The sequence below is a fragment of the Macaca thibetana genome, chromosome 15 (genome assembly GCF_024542745.1).
Source record: "Macaca thibetana thibetana isolate TM-01 chromosome 15, ASM2454274v1, whole genome shotgun sequence".
NCBI lineage: Eukaryota > Metazoa > Chordata > Mammalia > Primates > Cercopithecidae > Macaca > Macaca thibetana.
Genome location: NC_065592.1, coordinates 15,806,197 through 15,830,293, shown reverse-complemented (window position 1 = coordinate 15,830,293; position 24,097 = coordinate 15,806,197). Strand labels below are relative to the sequence as shown.

At 42.7% G+C, this 24,097-nt stretch overlaps 2 protein-coding genes across 8 annotated transcripts in view; both read right to left on the bottom strand.

Moving 5' to 3' along the window:
* Positions 1–24,097, bottom strand: part of PDCL (phosducin like) — a 112,669-nt gene that overhangs the window by 6,886 nt on the left and 81,686 nt on the right. Inside the window, exons 2-3 of one of the 2 annotated variants that reach the window (XM_050760666.1) lie at positions 2,305–2,394; positions 394–570 (exon numbers count right to left, since the gene is read on the bottom strand). In XM_050760666.1, coding sequence (XP_050616623.1) covers positions 394–565 — 172 coding nt within the window. In that variant the 5' untranslated portion in view covers positions 566–570; positions 2,305–2,394. Of the gene's footprint in view, positions 1–393; positions 571–2,304; positions 2,432–24,097 lie in introns of those variants that run through there. The other variant, XM_050760665.1, reaches the window with a different exon arrangement.
* The window catches only part of RC3H2 (ring finger and CCCH-type domains 2), a 57,198-nt gene continuing 51,485 nt past the window's right edge, over positions 18,385–24,097 (bottom strand). For all 6 annotated transcript variants that reach the window (XM_050760646.1, XM_050760649.1, XM_050760648.1 and 3 more), the window contains one exon: positions 18,385–23,637. In XM_050760646.1, the coding sequence (XP_050616603.1) occupies positions 23,442–23,637 (196 nt within the window). In that variant the 3' untranslated portion in view covers positions 18,385–23,441. The remainder of the gene's footprint in view (positions 23,638–24,097) is intronic.

Here is a 24,097-nt window from a genome sequence, read left to right as displayed (position 1 = left end):
GACAAGTATATGGAGAAACACAGATTGCTGATTAAACTATAAATTACTGCCACCTCAACTGATAGCAATTTGACAATATTAAAAGGTACAAGTGTAAATATGCCATTTTTAGGAATTTGTACTACCCATATACTCATACTTGTGATTTATGAGATATCAAACTATTAATATGAGATGCAGGATTCAAATCCAGGCCAGTCTGTGTTCACTACCATGCTGCTATGCAGATACATTTGTATTGTGCACTAAAAGCCTAGAAGCACACATAATGAAAAGACTAGGTTATCTCTGAAAGTGGGACCAGAGTTAAAAATGATCAGGAGACTTCTAATTAATATGTATTTAATGTACATTTTTTTAAGCCTGTTCCCAGAGCCCAGCGTTTCTCAGTACCTGTGTTAACTGAGATGCCTTCGCCTGCCAGCTCAGCCTCTGCAGGAACAGAACTGCTGGCCGGGGCACCTCTGCCTGGATCCTTGTCCTCGTGGTCACTGTCCTCATCCTCACTGCTGCTGTAGTAGTACTGCAGTTTCTCCCCCAGCAACTTATCATCAAGGGTGGTCATGGTGCCTGAAAAAAGCAAGCATATCAGGTTCTTTGCTGATTTGAGCTAGACAGACATGAATCTGAAGCATAGGGGGCTCGCCTGTGCTGAGATACTGCAATTTACAGCACACTAAAAGTGATTATTTTCATAACCAGAATCTTAACAAATCCCTACCATTACCCTGTGTGTTAGGGTTTATCACCCTGTTTAACAGAAGGTGAAACTGAAGCTCAGATAGAGGAAGTATCTTCACCAAGCTTAACAGCAAATGGTGGAGCTGGGACCAGACCCCAGAGATTCCTGACTCCAAAAGCCTGAGATATAAATTACTCTCGTCTGAGTAAGTGTACAAGCCACCTGCACTGGCTTGGAGGAATCTACTGAGTAGTGGTTTTATCTGTGCTTTTAGTTTTCCCACCAGCTAAGACTGCTGCCTAATTGAAAAAGTGGGTAACTATCCTCTGGAAAAACTTCAAAAAGAGGCACCAAGAGTACAATGCTGAGTCACTATTTGTCTAGGCAATCACTCTCTGTCACTGCAGCCTTCAACCTCTCAGACAACACCCTGAGGGCTTGGATGGATGGTCTCTGAAACCCTACCTATTCTGACAGGTTAAAAGAAGAGCCCATACAAAAATTTTAATAACTCCCAAGGGTTTAAAGGACCATGATGGCCTGGATCGCGCTGGTAATCCCAGCACTTAGGGAGGCCAAGGCGGGAGGATCACTTGAGACCAGGAATTCGAGACCAGCCTGGCTAACATGGTGAAATTGTCTCTACTGGTAAAAAAAAAAAAAAAAAAAAAAAAAAAAAGCCAGATGTGGTGGGGGGCGTCTGTAATCCCAGCTACTGGGAAGGCTGAGGCAGGAGAATCCTGTGAACCTGGGAGGCAGAGGTTGCAGTGAGCCGAGATCACACCACTGCACTCCAGCATGGGAGACAGAGCGAGACTCTGTCTCAAAAATAAAAACTAAAATAATAAAGGACCAGGCTTCTGCATCAGAAGCAGCCAAGGGCATTCTGATGAAAAGATGCAGCTTAGCCCCCAGAAGCCTGCTTGAGAATTCAGCAAGAACGCGGCTGGCGGGGAGGAACCCTTCTAGTACTCCTTCCCCTAAGCAGTCCTACATTATGCTGCCTTAAAGACTTATCACCAGGCCTGTCATACCCCATTTACAAAGTGACTCTCTCCCACGGGGCAAGTAGTTCTTGAAAGTAGGGACCTCTAGTCACTGTCTCCATCCCCAACGCCCAGCACAATGCCGCTGCACAATTTGCTAAACCAGCAGCCTGGGTCAACCGGAGAATCGGAGGACTACAGCAGTCAGATGCAAAGGAGACAGGGATCATGGAGAGAGAGGTGGAGGTGCCAGGAAGGGACAACACCAAACTTAAGGGACAAGGAGGTACCAGGAATGGGCCAAGCGAGGGGCACACCGGCGGCGGAGAGGAGGGAAGGAGTTGCGCTCCTGAGGGAGGGACCGCTGCGGGGAAGAGACGAGGGCGGGCCCGGTGGAGACAAGAGCAGAGGAGGCGGGGCCCCCGGAAGGGAAGCGGAGGGGTGTGTGGAGCTTTTGGGGGAAACCTGGAAGAGCCCGAGGGAGGTGGAGCCAGAAGACGAAAGGGGACGAGGAAGACGCGGAGACCTTGGGAGTCGAGACAGCGCGAAGAGGGAATTTTACCCAAGCTCGCCAACCCCACTCCCTCCCGTAGTCCACGGCCGCTGCTGCTTCCTAGTGGACCCCAAAGCAGTTACCCGGCCTAGCTCGCTCCGGATCCCTTCGGGCCAGCAGCTCCGGGCGTCGGAAGAAATGGAGCACTCACTTAAGAGGAAGAGCAGTGGGTCAGCGCCCTGAGCGCTAAAGAGACAAGCCGCCGGAGCCCGACTGCGCGGACCAATGAGGCGGCCTTCCTGCGTCGTGGCGGACGCGCATTGTCCAATCAGAAGCTGCTACTCCAAGCTGCGGGACGGCGGAGAAGCTACGGGTCCTACCTTGGAACAAAACACCTCGACAACAACGCGCTCCTAATTGCTTTGTTTTGGTTTTAATCTGGACAACGAAAAAGTGAATTGTATGGCCCAGCGTCAAACAATAAGAAAAATGTATTCACAGGCCGGGCGCGGGGACTCACGCCTGTAATGCCAACACTTTAGGAGGCCGAGGCGGGCAGATCACTTAAAGTCGGGAGTTCAAGACCAGCCTGGCCAACGCGGTGAAACCCCGTCTCTACTAAAAATACAATAATTAGCCAGGTGTGGTGGCTGACGCCTGCAGTCCAAGCTACTCGGCAGGTTGAGGCAGGAGAATCGCTTAAACCCAGAAGGCGGAAGTTGAAAGTGGGCCGAGATCGCGCCACTGCACTCCAGCCTGGGCGACAGAGCGAGACTGTCTCAAGAAAAAAAAAAAGAAAGAAAAGAAAAAGAAAAAAGAAAAGAAAAATGTATTCACTTCCCTTCGAAGTTTCCGAAGCCATTCCAAATTTTATTGGTTCTTCATCGCATCACGTCTATTTGACGGAAAAGTGACTCAGAGACGTTTGGTAATTTGCCCGAGAACACAAATGCCTCAAGTACAGGGCGTAGATTAAAATAATTTCTTTTTTTTTTTTTTTTTTTTTTTTGACTGAGTTTCGCTCTTGTTGACCAGGCTGGAGTGCAGTGTCGCGATCTCGGCTCACTGCAACTTCCGCCTCTCGGGTTCAAGGGATTATCCTGCCTCAGCCTCCAGAGTAGCTGGGATTACAGGCGCCCACCACCACACCCGGCTAATTTTTTGTATTTTTAGTAGAGACGGGGTTTCACCATTTTAAAGCAACAGCAGCCAGGAGTGGTGGCGCGCGCCTGTAGTCCCAGCTAAGCAGGAGGCTAAGGCGGGAGGATCGCTCCACCCAGGACTTCGATGCCAGCCTGGGTGCCAGAGCAGGAACGTAATGTGAAATCCGGAATTGGCTCCTGGTATAGAAAAACGACATGGGGCCGGGAGCGGTGATTCACTCCTGTAATCCCAGCACTTTGGGAGTCCAAGGCGGGTGGATCACCTGAGGTCAGGAGTTCGAGACCAGCCTGGCCAACATGGCGAAACCCCGTCTTTACTAAAAATACAAAAATTTCTCAGGTGTGGTGGCGCACACTTGTAATCCCAGCTACTGGGAGGCTGAAGCAGGAGAATCGCTTGAACCCGGAAGCGGAGGTTGCAGTGAGCAGAGATCACACCACTGCACTCCAGCCTGGGGGACAAGAGTGAGACTTCGTCTCAAAAAAGAAAAAAAGGACATGAATGGGACAACTGACAAAATTTGAGTAAAGTCTATTAATTCCTATTAGTAGTATTTGTGTCAATAGTTTCAATAATTATACTATGTATGATGTTAACTTTTGGAGATTCTATTAGATAAAGAATCTAGGGAAACACTATCCTATTTTTTCAACTTTGTTTTCTTTTTCCAGAGTAAGGTCATACTATGGTATTTTGCAACTTTTTTTTCTTTTTCCTCAGGCATACCTTGTTGTCTGTTTTTGCAACTTTGTTAAAACCTAAAATGATTTCAAATTCTGAGTCCTTGCTGAAGTATCCAATACACAACCGTGAAGTTGCTCATAGAAAGCTTTGGGTAAATTGGATCATAGAAAATATTCTAGAAAGATACACTGTTTAAAATAGGGCTCTTAATTTGTGGTTCTAGGACCACCTGACATTGTCTGCAAATTTCCGTACCTGCCTGTTTTTCGGAGAGGCTGTTTGTTGAGGCCCTCAGAGGAGTAAAAAAATAACACACACAAACACATACCCATTCAAGAACATTGTATTAATAAGTCCGTTTTCATACTGCTATAAAGAACTGCCCTTGGCCGGGCGCGGTGGCTCAAGCCTGTAATCCCAGCACTTTGGGAGGCCGAGACGGGCGGATCACGAGGTCAGGAGTTCGAGACCATCCTGGCTAACACGGTGAAACCCCGTCTCTACTAAAAAAAATACAAAAAACTAGCCGGGCGAGGTGGCGGGCGCCTGTAGTCCCGGCTACTCGGGAGGCTGAGGCAGGAGAATGGCTTAAAAACCCGGGAGGCGGAGCTTGCAGTGAGCTGAGATCCGGCCACTGCACTCCACCCTGGGCGACATAGCGAGACTCCGTCTCAAAAAAAAAAAAAAAAAAAAAAAAAAAAAAAAACTGCCCGACACTGGATTATTTATTTATTTAAGACAGAGTCTTGCTCTGTTGCCAAGGTTGGAGTGTAGTGGCACAATCTCGGCTCACTGCAACCTCCGCCTCGCAGGTTACGGGTGCCTGCCACCATGCCCGGCTAATTTTTATATTTTTTAGTAGAGATGGACAGGGTTTCACCGTGTTAGCCAGAATGGTCTCGATCTCCTGTCCTAGTGATCCACCCGCCTTGGCCTCCCAAAGTGCTGGGATTACAGGCGTGAGCCACTGCATCCGGCCATATTCAACCTTTTTTTAAAAAAAAAGTAGAGATGGGGTCTTGCTATGTTGCCCAGGTTGGTCTCAAATTCAGACCGTTTAATATATTCAGTCTCCTGGTTGTATAGATATAGTGATGTCTTTGTTAGGAATGTAGCTTGCATCTGTCAGGAATATGTCTGTGTACATGAGTTAGCTATCTAATAATATTCAACAGGACCACTCATTTTTCCTGTTAGAAACGTGGAATGGGCCGGGCGTGGTGGCTCACGCCTGTAATCCCAGCACTTTGGGAGGCCGAGGTGGGCAGATCACGAGGTCAAGAGATCGAGACCATCCTGGCCAACATGGTGAAACCCCGTTGCTACTAAAAATACAAAAATTAGCTGCGCGTGGTGGCGCATGCCTGTAATCCCAGCTACCTGGGAGGCTAAGGCAGGAGAATCACTTGAACCCAGCAGGCAGAGGTTGCAATGAGCCGAGATCGTGCCACTGCACTCCAGCCTGGCGCCAGTGAGACTCCATCTCAAAAAGAAAAAAAAAAAGAAATGTGGAATGATGTGGATAATGAAGTTTCTGTTTAATGAGAGTACCATATGCCATATGTAATTTATAGTTTTAAAGGCATTTTACCACTACTGTAAGGTTTTTGTTGGGCTGTTTATCAGTAGAGTATATTAAAGGTATTCCCTAGTGGGGAAAACAACCCATGAGCTGTTTTGTGACGGCTAAAGCATTTATCTTTAAGCGAGGGAAAACCTTAATCCAACCAGATTTATAGACTACTTTTAAACATATTTAAAATTTTGAAATAACTGAATGAAATTCATATATAAATGATTAATAGGCCAGGCACGATGGCCTATGCCTGTAATCCCACCATTCGGGGCTGAGGCGGGCAGATCATTTTAGGCCAGGAGTTCAAGACCAGCCTGGCTGACATGGTGAAACCCCATCTCTACTAAAGATACAAAAATTAGCTGGGCAGAGTGGAGCATGCCTGTAATCCCAGCTACTTGGGAGGCTGAGGCAGGAGAATCACCTAAACCCAGGAGAAGGAGGTTGCAGTGAGCTGAGATCGTGCCACTGCACTCCAGCCTGGGAGACAGAGTGAGACTCCGTCTTCACACAAAAAAATAAATAGATAGATAGATAGATAGATAGATAGATAGATAGATAGATAGATAGATAGATAGATAGATAAAATAAATGATTAAATTCCTTGAAGCATGAGTTCCAAGGCTTGCTCTACTCTTACAGTTTTTCCAAATCATAACAGAGGTAAAACAAGATTTGGTCTTACATTGAGTTTCTCATGTTAAATTTTTTCCACCAATATTTTTGTAAATTTAGAACAAATTTGTCCAGCAGGCAGAGGTTGCAATGAGCCAAGATCGTGCCACTGCACTCCAGCCTGGCGCCTTATTTTTTTATATAAGAATTAAAGGTCCAGAGATGATTTTGAATGACAGCAAACCAGTTGAGGACTGTTTGAGATAAACAACTTGTCCATCTGTGTTGTCTTTTCTTTCTTTTTCTTCATTTCCTTAATTCTTTTACTTTTCTTTTCCTTCCCTTCCTTCTCCCTTCCTTTATCTTCCCTTCTCCCTTTTCTGCTCCCTCTCCTCTTGTCCTTTCCCCTCCCTTGTTTCTCTTTCTCTCTCACTCTAACTTTCCTTCTCTGGTGGTGGTGGTGGTGGTGTGTGTATGGTGTGTGTATAGCACTGCCTCAGCCTCCTGAGTAGCATGCGCTCCTGATTACAGACAACGCGCCACCACGCCCAGCTAATTTTTGTATTTTTAGTAGAGACGGGGTTTCACTATGTTGGTCAGGCTGGTGTCAAACCCCTGACCACAAAGTGCTGGGATTACAGGCGTGAGCCACACCATGCCCAGCCTAAAAACCTTTTTTTGTGTTAATGAAGAGAAAACCAGTAAAGATAAGAACCACTTCCTTATATAATAGTCAGATTCTCTCTCTCTCAATTTTTTTTGAAATTTTAAAAGTGGTATCTTGACTGGTGCAGTGGCTCACACCTATAAACCCAGCACTTTGGGAGGCTGAAGCAGGCAGATCACCTGAGGTCAGGAGTTTGAGACCAGCCTGGCCAACATGGTGAAACCCTGTCTCTACTAAAAATATAAAAATTAGCCAGCCATGGTTATGGTGGCACGCACCTGTAATCCCAGCTACTCGGAAGGCTGAGGGAAGAAAATTGCTTGAACCCAGGAGGTGGAGGTTGCAGTGAGCTGAGATTGTGCCACTCCAGCCTGGGTAATAGAGCGAGACTCCCTCTTTAAAAAAAAAAAAAAAAAAAAAAAAAAAAAGCGGTATCTTTGGTATGGCCTTTAATTTTAATTTTTTAAGTTAATTTTTTTTTTCTTTTAGATGTTGGATTGTCTAAAAGCAACAACTAAATTACTATTTTTCCCCTTTGTTTCTTTTCAGAGACAGGGTCACACTCTGTCACCCAGGCAGGATGTCACCCAGTGCAGTGGGATGACCATAGCTCACTGTGGCCTAACCTCTGGGGCTCAAGCGATCATCCCCCTCAGCCTTCAAGCAGCTATAGGACGATAAGCATGAGCCACCATGCCTTGCTTTTTTTTTTTTTTTTAAGACAGAGTCTTGCTCTGTCACCCAGGCTGGAGTGCAATGGCATGATCTCAGCCCACTGCAACCTCCACCTGCCAGGTTCAAGCAATTCTCCTGCCTCAGCCTCCCGAGAAGCTGGAACTTCAGGCACCCATCACCACACCTGGCTAATTTTTGTATTTTTAATAGAGACGGGATTTCACCAAGTTGGCCAGGCTGGTCTCAAACTCCTGACCTCAGGTGATTCACCCACCTCGGCCTCCCAAAGTGCTGGGATTACAGGCATGAGTAATCGCACTGGTCCTTTTTTTTTTTTTTTTTTTTTTTTAAAGTAGAGATGGGGTCTTGCTATGTTGCCCAGGTTAGTCTCAAATTCCTGGCTTCAAACAATCCTCCCACCTCAGCCTCCCAAAGTGCTGGGATTATAAGTGTGAGCCACTGCACCCAGCCTTAAATTTCTTTTTTTAAAAGTTTGGATTAAGAAATCAAAAAAAATCAGAAAACCTCTGCTTTCATAGTTTTAGTAACAATACTTTTAGCAACTACCTTTTTCTTTAGCCCACACCTTTAAAATTTAAGAAGTAAAATCTCTTTTTCAGAAATACTTGAGGCTGGGACTGGTGGCTCATGCCTATAATCTGAGCACTTTGGGAGGCTGAGGCTGGGGATTACCTGAGCTCAGGAGTTTGAGACCAGCCTGGGCAACATGGCGAAACCCCATTTCTACTAAAAATACAAAAGAAAATTAGCTAGGTGTGGTGGCACGCACCTGTAATCCCAGCTACTCAGAAGGCTGAGGCAGGAGAATCGCTTGAACCCAGAAGGTGGATGTTAGAGGTCACAGTGAGCCGAGATCATGCCACTGCACTCCAGCCTAGGTGCAAAGAGTGAAACTCCATCTCAAAAAAAAAAAAAAAAAAAAAGTTTTTCTTATTTATGTATATATTTTTTAATTTCTACAAGCCAATCAGAATGGAATACCATTAAATTTTAAGAGACCTTATAATAATAGAATATAACCTTTACTTTGTTAATATGGTCAAGTACACAGATTGATTTTCAAATGCTAAAGCAACCTTGCATTCCTGAAATAAACACTATTTGGACTTGATGTATTATATCTGATATACATAGCTAGATTTACTAATATTTTAAGGATTTTTGCATCTATGTTCATGAGAGCTATTAATCTATGATTTTCTTTTTTTGTAATGTCACTCTGTGGTTATGTTTATCTAATAAAACTAGTTGTAAGTTCCCTCTTCCACTTTCTGAAGTAGCTTCTGTAAAATTGGCATTATTTCTCCCTAAATATTTATTAATAATAGAATAAACCTGTGAGGCCATCTGGACCTGGAGTTTTCTTTGTGGGAAGGTTTTTCAAAATTATTTCAATGTCTTTGGTAGTTATAGGGCTATGGCAGGCAGCTTCTAAAATGGCTCCTATGCTAATGATCAATGTATTGCCCCTCTGCTCCCAATCCCCCTTAAATATATGCTCTTCAGTAATGGATAGAATTCAGTGAAGCATCTCTCTCCTTTGCAGTGAGCACAGTGATGAGCTTTCTCAGTAGAGGGCGCTGGAGGGGCATTGCAGGAGGAGGGGCTCTCCTACTGTTTCCTACAGTTTCGTGGTAGGTCAGTGATGTGGATGTAAGGACATCCAGGGGAGCTCTTCCCCAGCCATGTGTCCAGCACATATGGTCCCTTGGTGACATTGCAACCTCAGTCTAGACCAGCAACAATTTTCCTGTGGCCCTCTCAATGTGAAAATTAGCTTTCTGAAGGCTTCCTGTCCCCTACCAGTTTCCTGTCCCCCACCAGCCAACTCTCTCTGCAGGCTCCTGTGTACCTCTCCTGCTGCCTGGAGAGTAGCTTTCTGTCTGCCAGTAACTAGTTCCAGCCTGGGCCAACTAGCGGACCTCTGGGCTGAACTATAGCTTCTCTGAGGTGTGACCTTCAGCCTTGAGAAGAGGACCCCTTTCCAAGTTTGTGTTTCCTTAGGTACTCTCCCTAAGCTATAGAGTACCATAAGGAATTTACTTTTAGCTGGTAGTCATTTATTAGCATTTAATGATTCTTTATATTAAGCTTTACCCCATATAACTTACTGTGTAGTTTCTACCTCCTGATTGGACACAGAGTGATACTACTCCCAAAGTTCCCCGCCTCCTGGTAGTCATGCCCTGTGTAATCGCTTTCCCTTGCTTCTAAGGATTAGAATACCACAAAAGTAATGGGATGTTGCTTCCAAAATTTGGTTATAAAAGATCATGATGTCTTTTTAGCATGCTCTCTCTCTCTCTCACTCTCTGTTGTCTGTCTTGCTTGCTGCTTGGATGAGCCACTCTACCATATTGTGAGCTGCACTACAAGAGGTTTATGTGGCCAGAAACTAACAATAGCTGTATTAGTCCTTTCTTATGATGCTATAAAGAAATACTTGAGATGGCCGGGCACGGTGGCTCATGTCTGTAATCCCAGCACTTTGGGAGGCTGAGGCGGGTGGATCACAAGGTCAGGAGATCGAGACTATCCTGGCCAACATAGTGAAACACCATCTCTACTAAAAATACAAAAATTAGCTAGGTGTGGTGGTGTGCACCTGTAGTCCCAGCTACTCAGGAGGCTGATGCATAAGAATCACTTGAACCTGGGAGGCGGAGGTTGCAGTGAGCTGAGATCACACAACTGCACTCCAGCCTGGGCGACAGAGCAAGACTCTGTCTCAAAAAAAAAAAAAAAAAAAAAAAAAAAAAAAAAGAAATACCTGAGACTGGTATTTCTACGTAAGGAAATAATGATTACTGGTAAAGAAAAGAGGTTTAATTTGGCTCACAGTTCCGCAGGTTGTACAGGCATGGCACCAATATTTGCTTAGCTCCTGGTGACGGCCTGAGGAAGCTTACAATCATGACAGAAAGCAGAGAGGAGCCAGCATATCACGTGGTGAGAGCAGAAGCAAGGTGGCGGTGGGGGAGGTGTCACCCTCTTTTAAAACAACCAGATCTAGCAGGAACTGAGCAAGAACTCATCACCAAAGGGATGGCACTAAGCCATTTATGAGAGATCCATCCCCATGATCCAATACATCCCACTGGGCCCCACCTCCAACACAAGGTCACATTTCAACATGAGATTTGGAGGGGACAAATATCCAAATCATATCATTCCTCCCCTGACACCATCACACTCACACACACACACATCTGATGTCCTTCTTACATTGCAAAATACAATAATCCCTTCTCAGAAATCCCCCAAAGTCTTAACTCATTCCAACATCAAATCAAAAGTCCTAAATCTTCTCTGAGACTCACCTTCTTTCACCTATGAATCTGTAAAATCAAAAAGAGTTATTTATTTCCAAAAAACAATGGTGGGTAAACATTCCCATTCCAAAAGGGAGAAACTGACCAAGATAAAGGGGCTACAGGCCCCATGCAAGTCTGAAACTCAGCAGGGCAGATATTAAATCTTACAACTCCAAAATAATCCTTGAGCCTGCGCAATATCGCGAAACCTGTCTCTACAAAAAATTTAAAAAATATATTATCCAGGCATGGTGGTGTGCACCTTGTAGTCCCAGCTACCCAGGAGGCTGAGGTTGGAGGATCAGTTTAGCCCCAGAGGTCAAGGCTGCAGTGAGCCATGATTGCGCCACTGCCCTGGGCAACAGAATGAGACCCTGTCTAAAACACACATAGAGTCCACAAAGACTGACTCCTGTCCTCTCGCTTTCCTCCCCAGACAGCATGAGCTTCACCACTCGCTCCACCTTCCCCACCAACCACCAGTCCCTGGGCTCTGTCCAGCTGCCCAGCTTCGGTGTCTGGCCAGTCAGCAGAGAGGCCAACATCTATGCAGGTGCTGGTGGCTCTGGTTTCTGGATCTCCATGTATGTCCTGCTTCACCCCTTCTGGGGTGGCTTGGGGTCTGGGGTCCTGGCCACAGGGATGGCCAGGGGTCTGGCAGGAATGGGAAGCATCCAGAACGAGAAGGAGACCATGCAAAGCTGAATGACCACCTGGCCCCCTACCTGGACAGAGTGAGGAGCCTGGAGACTGAGAACCAGAGGCTGGAGAGCAAAATCTGAGAGCACCTGGAGAAGAAGGGACCTCAGGCCACAGACCGGGGCCATTACTTCAAGACCATCGAGGGCCTGAGGGCTGAGATCTTCACAAATACTGTGGACAATGCCAGCATCGTTCTGCAGATCGACAGTGCCCGTCTTGCTGCGGCTTACTTTAGAGTCAAGTATGAAACAGAGCTGGCCATGCACCAGTCTGTGGAGAGTGGCATCCATGGGCTCCACAAGGTCACTGATAACACCAGTGTCACTCAGCTGCAGCTGGAGACAGAGATCGAGGCTCTCAAGAAGGAGCTGCTCTTCATGAAGAACCACAAAGAGAAAGTAAAAGGCCTATAAGCCCAGGTTGCAGCTCTGGGTTGACTATGGAGGTGGATGCCCCCAAATCTCTGGACCTCACCAAGATCATGGCAGACATCTGGGCCCAATACAGTGAACTGGCTCAGAAGAACTAAAAGGAGCTAGACAAGTAATGGTCCCAGCAGATTGAGGAGAGCACCACAGTGGTCATGACGCAGTCTGCCAAGGTCGGAGCTGCTGAGATGACGCTCACGGAGCTAAGATGTATAGTCCAGTCCTTGGAGAGCAACCTGGACTCAGAAATCTGAAGGCCAGTTTGGAGAACAGCCTGAGGGAGGTGGAGGCTCACTATGCCCTGCAGATGAAGCAGCTCAACAGGATCCTGCTGCACCTGGAGTCAGAGCTGGCACAGGGTATAAGGGCAGTGCCAGGCCCAGAAGTACGAGGCCCTGCTGAACATCAAGGTCAAGCTGGAGGCTGAGATTGCCACCTACTGCCGCCTGCTGGAAGATGGCAAGGACTTCAATCTTGGTGATGCCCTGGACAGCAGCAATTCCATGCAAAACATCCAAAAGACCACCACCCAGATTGTGGATGGCGAAGTGGTGTCTGAGACCAACAACACCAAAGTTCTGAGACATTAAGCCAGCAGAAGCAGGGTACTCTTTGGGGAGCGAGAAGGCAACAAAAAGTTCAGAGGTCAAAAAAATACACACACACACACACACACACACACACACACACACGCACATCCTTGACTCCATGTCTTGCATCCCGGACACACTGGTGCAAGATGTGCACTCCCAAGGCCTTGATCAGCTTCACCCCTGTGGCTTTGCAGGGTGCAGCCCCTCTGGCTACTCCCCTACCAGCTGGAGTTGGGCACCTGTGATTTTTCCAGGCTCAGGATGCAAGCTGCAGGTAGCTCTACTATTCTTGGGTCTAGAGAGCGGCAGTCACTTCCCACAGCTCCACAAGACAGTGACCCAATGGTGACTCTGTGTGGGGCCTCCAACCTCACATTTTCCCTTGGCATTGACCTAGTGGGTATCTTCTTTGGGGACTCTGTCCTGCAGCAGGTTTCTGCCTGGGCACCTAGGCTTTTCCATAAATCCTCTGAAATCTAGGGAGAAGCTCCAAGCTTCGTTCACTCTTGCATTCCATGTGCCTGCAGACTTAACAACACTTGGAAGCCACCAAGGCTTTGGGCAACTTGCACTCTCCAAAGTGGCAGATGGAACCATAGCCGGGGCCCTTTGAGCCAAGACTGGAGCTGGAGCAGCCCACTGAGGTTGTGCAGGGCAGTAGTGCACAGGGCAGCAGCACCCTGGCCTCACCACAGAAACCATTCATTCCTCCTTGGCCTCTGGGCTGTGACTGGAGGGGCTGCCTCAAACATCTCTGAAATGTAATACAGGTCTTTCTCCCATTTTCTTAGTAGCACTTGGCTCCCTTTTAGTCATGCTCATTTCTCTAGCACGTGGTAGTTCTGCAGCCTGCTTGGATTCTTCCTCTTCCACAGGGAACAGTCTGCAAATTTTCCAAACTTTTCTACTCAGCTTCCCTTTTAAATATAAGTTCCAACTTTAAGTCATTCTTTTGCTCCCACATCTCATCATAGGCTGTTAGAAGCAACCATGCTACATCTTGAATGCTTTGCTGCTTAGAAATTTCTTCCACCAGATACCCTAAGTCATCACTCTTAAGTTCAAACTTCTACAGATCCCTGGGATATGAACACCATGCAGCCAAGTCTTTTCTAGGGCATAACAGGGGTAACCTTTACTCCAGCTTTCAATGACTTCCTTATTTCCATCTGAGACCTCATCAGCCTGGACTTCACTATCCACATTTCTATCGGCAATTTGGTCACAACCACTTAACAAGTCTCTAAGAAGTTCCAAAATTTCCCTTGTCTTCCTGTGTTCTTCTGAGCTCTCCAAACTCTTCCAACCTCAGCCTGTTACCCAGTTCCAAAGCCACTTCCACATTTTCAAGTATCTTTATAGCAATGCCACACTCCTCAGTACCAGTGTTCTGTATTAGTCTGTTCTTGTGTTGCTACAAAGAAATAACTGAGACTGGGTACTTTATAAAGAAAAGAGGTTTAATTTGGTTCACAGTTCTGCAGGCTGTACAGGCATGACACCAACATCTGCTTAGTTTCTGTTGAGAGCCTCAGAAGGCTTACATTCATGGTGGAAAGCGAAGGGGAGCCAGTGTATCACATGGCAAGAGCAGGACCAAGGTGTGTGTGGTGTGCAGAAGTACAACACTCTTTTAAACAATCAGATCTAGCATGAACTGAGTGAGAACTCACTCATCAACAAGGGGATGGTGCTAAGCCATTCTTGAGGGATCTGCCCCCATGATCCAATACATCCCACCAGGCCCCACCTCCAACATGAGGTCACATTTCAACATGAGATTTGGAGGGGGCAAACATCCAAACCACTATCAGTAGCCTCCAGCCTCCAGCCAGCAAAAAACTGATGCCCTCATTCCAAGGGGCATAAAGAACTGAATGAATCCTGCCAACAATCTCGTGAGTAAGCTTGGAAGCAGATCCTTCCCCAGTTGGGCTGTGAGATGACTGGAGTGCCAGCCAACACCTAGATTACAGCCTGTGAGAGACCCTGAAGCAGAGCACCTATTTAAGTCATATCCAGATTTCTGACCTACAGAAACTGAAGTGATAAATTTTGTGGTAAGCCCCTAAGTTTTAGGGTAATTTGTTATACCAATAGATAATTAATACAAGAGTTACTCCAATTTTTATTTTCATCTTGTATCCAGTTTGGTAAACTGTATTTTTAAGGAATTTGTCCATTTCCAAATTAAGACCTTATAGTCTAATTTATTGATTACCTTCAGAGGTAGACAAAGTATACCAATTCATTCACTATTTTTTAAAAAAAAAAAACCTTCAGAAATAAAAACTTAACGTCCACACAGAAACGTGCATACAAATGTTCATAGCAGCTTTATTTGTAATAGCCAAAAATTTGAAACATTCCAAATGCCCTTCAATGGGTTAATGGCTAAAGACACCATTACCATGCTGTATAGTATACCATGTAGTATACCATGGTACTACGGATGTACCATGGCATATTACCCAGCAACATAAAGAAAAAACTATTAATACATGCAACCACTTAGATTAATTTCAAGGGAATTATGATGAGTGAAAAAAAAGCCAATCTCGAGGTTACATATGGTATAATTCCAGTAATATAACATTCCCGAAATGACAAAATTATGAAGATGGAGAAGAGATTAGTGGTTGCCAGAGTTTAGGGATGGGAGAATAGGGATAAGCAAGGAAAATGGATGTGATATAAAGGGGTAGCATGAGGGATCACTGAGATGAAACAGTTCTTATCTTGATAGTAGTGGTGGTTCCACAAATCTACATGTGAAAACTACATAGAACTTACACACACACGAACATGCACATGCATGCAAATGAGTGCATGGGAAACTGGTGAAATCTAAATAAGCTCTGGATTGTAGGAATGTCAAGTTCCTGGTTTTAATATTATAATTAGGGGCTGGGCTTGGGTGGCTCATGGTTGTAATCCTAGCACTTTGGGAGGCTGAGGTGGGTAGAACCCTTGGGTTGAGGAGTTTGGGACCAGCCTGGACAACATGGCAAAACCCCATCTCTACAAAAACTAACCAGGCAAGGTTATGTGCACCTGTAGTCCCAGCTACTTAGGAGGCTGAGGTGGGAGGATCACCTAAGCCCGGAAGGCGAAAGTTGCAGATCACACCACTGCTGCACTCCAGCCTGAGTGACAGCGAAACCCTGTCTCAAAAAAAAAAAAAGAAAAGAAAAGAAAAGAAAAGATATATATATATATATATACACACACACACACATACTATAGTTATATAACATTTTACCATTGGAGAAAGTGTGTGAAGCTATATGGTCCTCTGTACAATTTTTTTGCACTTCTTGTGAATCTACAATTATTTCAAAATATAAAACTTTTTAAAAAAACTTCAATTGATATTATCCAAAATCTTGGAATTTAAATATCTATTTAATTAATTAATTTGAGAAGGAGTCTCACTGTCACCCAGGCTGGAGTGCAGTGGCACAATCTTGGCTCACTGCAACCTCCAAATTTCAGGTTCCAGTGATTCTCTTGCCTCACCCTCCTGAGTTCCTGGAACTACAGGTGCATGCCACCATGCTTGGCTAATTTTTTTGTATTTTTAGTAGAGGCGGGGTTTCATCATGTTGGCCAGGCTGGCTCTAACTCCTGACCTGAAGTGATCTGCCCGCCTTGGCTTCCCAAAGTGCTGTGATTACAGGTGTGAGCCACCAATGGCCGGCCCTAAATACCTATTTTAAATAGCACCCTCCATCTGATTCTCACTGGATCTGCCTTTTGAATAAAGACCTGAAGTGAAAGATCTAATCATGAAGATACTCCATGGGTTTCTGGGAAACGTTGTTAATGTGCATGATAATTATTTCAACAGATATTATAAAGGAAATAAAATCTCCCTGGAATTTCATTTCCTTAAGTTTCCTCTCCCTTACCACCCATCCATGGTTTTTCACCCTCTTCCTCCTTCCTGATCTCTGTTGTCACATACTTTAGGATGTATACAAGATTACACGTTTTACAAATATTGGACTGTTCTCAGCAATGGGGTCTGGGATTTTAAGCCAAATTTAATCCCCTATATTGATTGGGTAGATGTCCAATAGACTTCCTACACTACAAATCCTGTCAATTGCTGTCTCTTACTTTTTAAATCCATCTCTTTTCCTCCATCCCAGCTTGGCCATGCTCTCAACACTTCTTACCTAGATTGCTGACCTGGCTTCCCTGCTGGTCTATCTCCAGCTTTACTTTTCACCCCATGGCTAAAGGGATCTTTCTAAAATCCCAAGTTGTTTAGATTATATAAATTGTCTCTTTAGAATGGTATTTGCTGTCCTTCATGGAAGTCCCTACCTACCTCTTCTGTGACATTGAGCAAAATCTCTATGATCTCTGCCTCAGTTTTATGGTCCTAAGTCATGATATTATTATTGCACTTACAACCGTTCCTGGAACATACTAAGTGCTCTAAGAGTTGGCTATTTATATTAGTCACTGAAGCACCATTCCTTAAACACCTCTTCCATTGTAACACTTATGGTCAATATAAGTTCCGATCACCATCACCACCACCACCTCCTTGGGAGGTAGAAAAGAGGCAGAAAAGAGGCAGACAAATCAGAATTCTGATTCTACTACTTTGTAGTTATAACATCTGGGCAAGTTATATAACATCTCAAACATAAGATACGGGCTGTAACATCTAAAGTAAAGGACGGTAGTTTTTTTTCCTTTTTTTTTGAGACTGAGTCTCGCTCTGTCGCCCAGGCTGGAGTGCAACGGCACGATCTCGGCTCACTGCAAGCTCTGCCTCACAGGTTCATGCCATTCTCCTGCCTCAGCCTCCCGAGTAGCTGGGACTACAGGCACCCGCCACCACGCTCGGCTAATTTTTTGTACTTTTAGTATAGACAAGGTTTCACCGTGTTAGCCAGGATGGTCTCGATCTCCTGACCTTGTGATCCGGCCGCCTCGGCCTCCCAAAATGCTAGGATTACAGGTGTGAACCACCTCGCCCAGCCTGTTTTTTCCTCTTTTCTATCCAAGATAGTACTTCAAGGAATGATCATTCAAGATTGAGTGGGTTGTTGTGAAGGTGGAGTTGGAACTCAGGGTACTTCCTCTACTTATCTCTGCTTGGTGCGATGTCATGTAGCTAAAAGTACAGCCGGAGGTCATTTTACAGAGAAGTACTTCCTTTTGCTCACCACTGCCACTAACCCCTTAATTTCCTTTTGGAGTTTCCCTACACCCTACATCAGAAGAATAGTTCACTGAATTATTCTAATTTGTCTTCTGATTTTCCATACTGTTTCTAGAGAAGAAACTCATGTTTCACGGACCTTTAACCTTACCGAACAGCGCAGACAGGGGTTTAAAATATACCAGCTGAATGAATGAATAAAACCACTTGAGGCCCAATAAAAATGGTGTCTAGACCAAGCCACTCTGCTGAGGTCCACAGAACTGTCTTCAAAATTCTATGATACATCACTTTGTATTAGTTGTGTATCTGTCCTGCTTTTCCCACTAGACAGTAAACTTAGTACTACCTGCATCCTCATCTCCCACACAGAAAGTGCTGTGTGTTGAATGAAGTGACTTGATAGAATTAAGGTATATCTCAACCTCCTTGGGTCTATTCATTTCTTTCAAACCCTTCCGTATGATATATAGATGAGGCAGGTAATCATTTAAATCTCAAGGAGTGGCCTGGTAGCTGTTAAGCCAAAAACTATGCCAAGAAAATCTAGATAACTAAAATATACCATGAACTTAATATAATATTGACATTAAACAAACAACTTTTAAGGTGGACAAATAATTTTATTTTGTGCATGCAAATACATGTCAAGTACTGCAAACTTTTTCCATCAATTTTCTCTCAAACACTGAAAATCATGATGCTCTATTTTGTGAACAGCCAAAGCTAATATCTCTTCACTTCAGTGCTACAGCAAAAACACACAGAATTCACTCCTTGCTATTCACTATCATCACAACCCTCATTGTTCCATCTCTGCCCTCCCCCCATATACAGGCCTTATAAATCCTAGTCTTCCCCCATTTAATCCTATTCCTATAGCACAAAGGGAAACATTACGATTTGGAAATTCAAATTGAAATAAATGGAATAGAATTTATTCCCATATATATTCCCCATTTCATTGTACAGAATTATTTTAAATTATAGTTTTAAATAGAAGCTGAGTATATGCCTTAAAAATGAGCATTAAATCCATCTTAGAGATGGTGCCTGCTTTTTACATGATGGGTGTACACCATCTTTAATTTCATTTACATTTCAATCGAACAATAGATTTGCAAAGAAAATGTCTAATACAGACGTAAAAATATTCACACTAGAGCTTCACAATCGGTTGTACAATTGACAAACAGGCCTCTTTTCCCAAACTTTCCAGCTAAGCAAATTTATAAAATGTAATCAATGCAACAAGAAAAACATTTCTCTTTCACTTCCAGGGAAAAGAATATGCAATAAACAGTATAAATGCAGACAGCAGTTGCTGCAAGCTAACCACGATACTCCCAAGTGGCTGTACAGTGGATATGTGCAGTACAAATAAAAGCCACATGTGTTGTATCACAACTACAGTATAATTGTTTGCCCAGCTAAGAGAATGCATGCACTTCCATGCCTTGGGTTATAAAGTGAGGCCTAATTCTTGACAGGTTGATGGAATATGTGCAAATGACCTTGGCTTTTGGTACTAAGTACAGCCAGTGTCTGTGTTCCACTGGTTTGGGGATATTTTAAAAATTTTATTAAAAAAAAGGAAAAACTGCCAATTTTAGACTCAAGGAGAATAACTGCTCTTGGAGTAAAAATAAGACTCCACTCAAATGTGGGGTGTTTTGATCTGTGGCCTTGACGCCTTGTATTCCCTTGCCAGCAAAGGGATACAAGGAGGTCGCAGTATAAAGACGTTACTAGCAAACTTATTCAATTTATCCAGAAAATGGGATAGTCCTTGAGCATGTTCTTTTGTGTTCTGCTTGCAGAAGGGGTCCTTATGTAGAAGGAGTTACAGTAAGTGATCCCATCAAGCCTCTTCATTCATTAAAACAAAAGTTCTTCCAGGAAACCAATGCATAGTTGCAATGCAACTTTTCCCTTTAATGCTTAGTTATCAATACTGGTGACAGTCTGCTCAGAAAATGACTCAAAGAAGATAGGGAAGAAATACTCAGATTCAAAGGTGAAATCATATGCTGAATCTGGTTGTTATAAATTCCACCCCTGTTAACAAGACAACACAGGCTTTAATGTCTAAAATCCAAAAGCAAGCTAGATGGTTTTTAAAATAATTTTTCAAATGTTTAAATGATCCCATTTGAAATACCTACAAATTGCTATGCATCCTGTAATTTTCTCAAGGCAGCATATAAAATTGGGATATGCTTTATATACTTAACCTCAACTTGAAATCTGAATGAAAGTGACTAGATCCATACAAATGGAAAATTTCAGTTCTTGCATAGGAAATTTCTTTTATTATCCTCTTACTAGAATAAATAGCTACGATGGGAGGGAAAAGTCAGTGCCACTGGCCTAATGAACTCCCTTTTTTTGAAAATTACAATGCACAACTTTCATGTATGACACTGGTTTATCACGTGGCATTGAACATAAGACATGGCAGCAAAGGCAAGGGAATCTGCTTTGTTCAGGTACCAAATAGAAAAAATATATAAGTAACTTCCTCTGTATTCATAAAATGAAATGAAACCACAAAAAACTGATGCTACAACCACAGTAACTGAATGGGGCACATGGACTTCAGAATGGAACTTAGAAATTAAAAAACAAAAACAAAAAATGAAAGAAAATAACCACAACTTTCTTGCATTCCAGACCTCAGACTTTTTTTTTCTGATTAGACAATAGGTAACATATGCAGTTTTGTTACCCCCATTACACATTTCCTCTCTTGTTGCTTTGTATCCTTTGATTCCAAATTTGTACATCACATCTTGTTGGTAAGGCGGCCAAATGACAGGAAATGCCTCAATTGTAAAAAGTCATATTCTAGGTCTGATTTGTAACATTTTCCTCGATGATATCAGTAGGTACCATTCTGAAGAAGGATCAGATGAACTGCCCTTTCTTCAAAAGTGGCAGAGAACCAATGGTTTTACTTCACATTAAACCCACCATGACAGACAGAAGGTGACCACTACACAGAATGGATGCAACACAGAATAATCTCAACACAGAAACAATTCCTATGTTGTTAGTGAAAAAGAGAGTAAGTTTTTAAGAACAGGGAGTTATTGTTTTATGGGATCACCTGCTGCAAGACAAGCATTACTTTAATATAAACGCTCTGAGACATACCAATAAGGTTGGCAGGTATATACATATACTGATGCAAATGTAATTTCACTGGACAAGTAGGCAAACATTTAAGCAGTTTATCCCAACCCCCTCCAGCAGAGCACAACCAAGTTTCAAAATTTCAATTTTAAAATTAAAAAGATAAGGTTAAATACACAAGATCAATTTATGTAGTATATATTCACCCTCAGAACGTGCTGAAGATGTTTTGTGTAGTTCTGTTGCACAGAGGGTTCTTTCCCTGAGGGCACATAAGGAGCTCTCAAACTGTTAATAGGTCTCTATTTTGTAACAAAATAGCAATTTTAAAATCTTAAAAAAAAATACATTACCTTCAACATGGAAGATCTCACTATTAAATATCCATGAAATAGACAGACTGGTTTGCATATCCTTTTTGGAATTACAAACAGCAAATAAAGTACATTGGAAGCATTTCAAATGTAAGAAGCACATATTTATAGAAAGGTTCTGATATAAATTATATAACAATCATGTTCCTGTAATATTCTAGGCTAATTTATAATGTCAGAAATAAGTTAATGTAACATGGTTTAAAACCCTTGTTCCTATTCATTTCAGGTTACAGAGTGAAATAAATAAAATGTCTTCATAGGGATGGGGAGCACTGGCCATGGCAAAAAGGTACAGTACTAACCAAAGGAAACTAAGTCAAGGCTACTGTGCTGTTGTTATGCTACAAACAAACATCTTCATACATTTGAGTATTAAATAAATGTGTAAGATCTTCCATACTGACACCAGAATATCAAAACTACCCCTTTGTTTCTCAGGTATATTTACAACTTATCAGTCACCTTATGAGCATGTTCATTAAGACAGGTATCAAACACCAGTATTTACTCATTCTAATCAAGAAATTTCAGGGAAATGTCAACCCTCCCGCCCCTGGAAATGTGCACAAAACTTTTTATCAAAATCTTATCTGATACAATGCTGTGGTTTTGTAAAACAACTAAATAGCTCAGACGACCAATAACATGATCCTGTTTAAGCATCTTGCTAGCAGGAAAAGCCCTTACATACAGTACACCTGGTGAAAGATCAGCTTGGCTTAAAATATTCCAGTACAATTTTCAGAGTAAACAACTTCACAGAAGTTAATTAAAAAAATAATAATAAAAGTCAAACTAATCTTAAAGAAACAAAAGAAAAACAGATAAACTATAGGTAAAGATCACCAGGAAGGAATGCCCAGCTTTTCTTTTCAAATGTTAACTGAAATTTAGGTTTCGATACAATACCTCCCACAAATCTGAGGCATGACTTGTTGAACACATTGTATACTTTCAGATGCCAAGTCAAAACCATTTCAGTCACATTTTAGCAAGGCAGAAATTATTCATGTTTCTAAGTATGAATAAATGTTAGCCAATGTTCTACTATTACATGGTTCATAGTCTTATCAACCTAACAGTCAAAAAACAAGAAAAACTAAATCCCAACATGAAGTAACAATAAACAATATTTAACCAAGATAATGCAATGAACATCCAAATTAATTAGTTTAAATTAAAAACCCAGCAATACCATCTTGTTAGTCAGTGCAAACGCTACATACAGGGTTTTCTCAAGAAAGCTGAAAGCACCTGATTCTTTTGCCAAGTCATCAGATTCAATAATGTACAGGCTTAAATCTGCATTTTAAAAAACTGCCATTACATTAGTGCATAATTTATCAAAATTGTAAAAACGATTCTGCATAACTTAGGAGAATTTAATATCTAGTACATCAGCTGAAAGACTTAGGCACTTGGTTATATTTTTAATTAATTACTTCAACAAGTAGCCTGTGTATAAATATTAACAAAGCAGAAACTACTCTTGAAAAATGGAAAATTAAAAAAAATTATATGCTACAGATAAAAGCACTGCACCACACTCCTACATATAATGCAGTAAAGAAAGCTGTATATAACCCTGTAAAATTCTATGGTAAGAACATCTAACTCCACTCTTCAAAATTAAAAAAAGAAAAAGAAATCCATGCAAAGTTCCATGAAAAAGATAAATAAAGCAGCTGGAATGAGATGGAAACTTCTCTCAGTGAAACATAAAATAGAAATAAATAAGTTAACTAAGTCTACTTTCACTAGATGTATCATTGTAGGATCCTGCTAGTTTAATAACTGAGTTGTTAATTTTCTATAGAAGCCATTTAAAATAGGAAATGGCTCAGTTACTGCACCGGATTGCTACAAACTCATAAAAAGCTGCTTGAAGCTTAAGTTAAATGTTGTCCAAATTCCAATCACTTCTGGAAAGTGAACATGTTACCCTAGTAAAGTAAATTTTCTTTTTTTTTTTTTCATAATGCTAATGCAAGAGGGCTTGAAGTATCAAAGAGTCCACAGGAAATGGATGCCCCCAGTAATATCTTTTTTTAAAAAAAATATACATTATATAATATATATTATATATATAAAAAGCTAGTGTAAATGCTTCCATGGTGTGGTCACAAATTTGAAAGATGAACCTCTTTTCAGCTGTTAACCATCTTCCCATTTGCAACAGGTTTTAAAAAGTCGTTTTTATCTTCAGACATAACATGAGTTTTCAGAATGAGGTTGCCAACACTGACAGACGTGGTGATGGGGAGGCAACTTGCATTGCTAATAGACACTGGGAGTGGCTGGCTAAAGCAAGAAGTTACCGGCAGAATTGTTTTTTGTTCCTCCCTGAGAAAAAAGAAATGACATTAAAAACAAGTTAGCTTTAAGTGAAAACTTTTAAGGGTAACTATACATACTTAAGGAAAGCTACATCAAACTTTAGGAGTCCCTAGCAAAGAGATGTCTTTATCACTAGAAGTATCAGAAGTAACTTGAAAAGTCCTATTTTCCTTTTTTCAGACAGTCTCCCTCTGTTGCCCAGGCTGGAGTGCCGTGGCATGATCTTGGCTCACTGCAACTTCCGCCTCCTGGGTTCAAGCAATTCTCCTGCCTCAGCCTCCCAACTAGCTGGAATTACAGGCGTGTACCACCACACTCAGCTATTTTGCATTTTTAGTAGAGACGGGGTTTCACCACGGTGGCTGGTCTAGAACTCCTGACCTCAAACGATCCGCCTGCCTTGGCCTCCCAGAGTGCTGGGATTATAGGCGTGAGCCACTACTCCTGGCCTGAAATGTTCTATTTT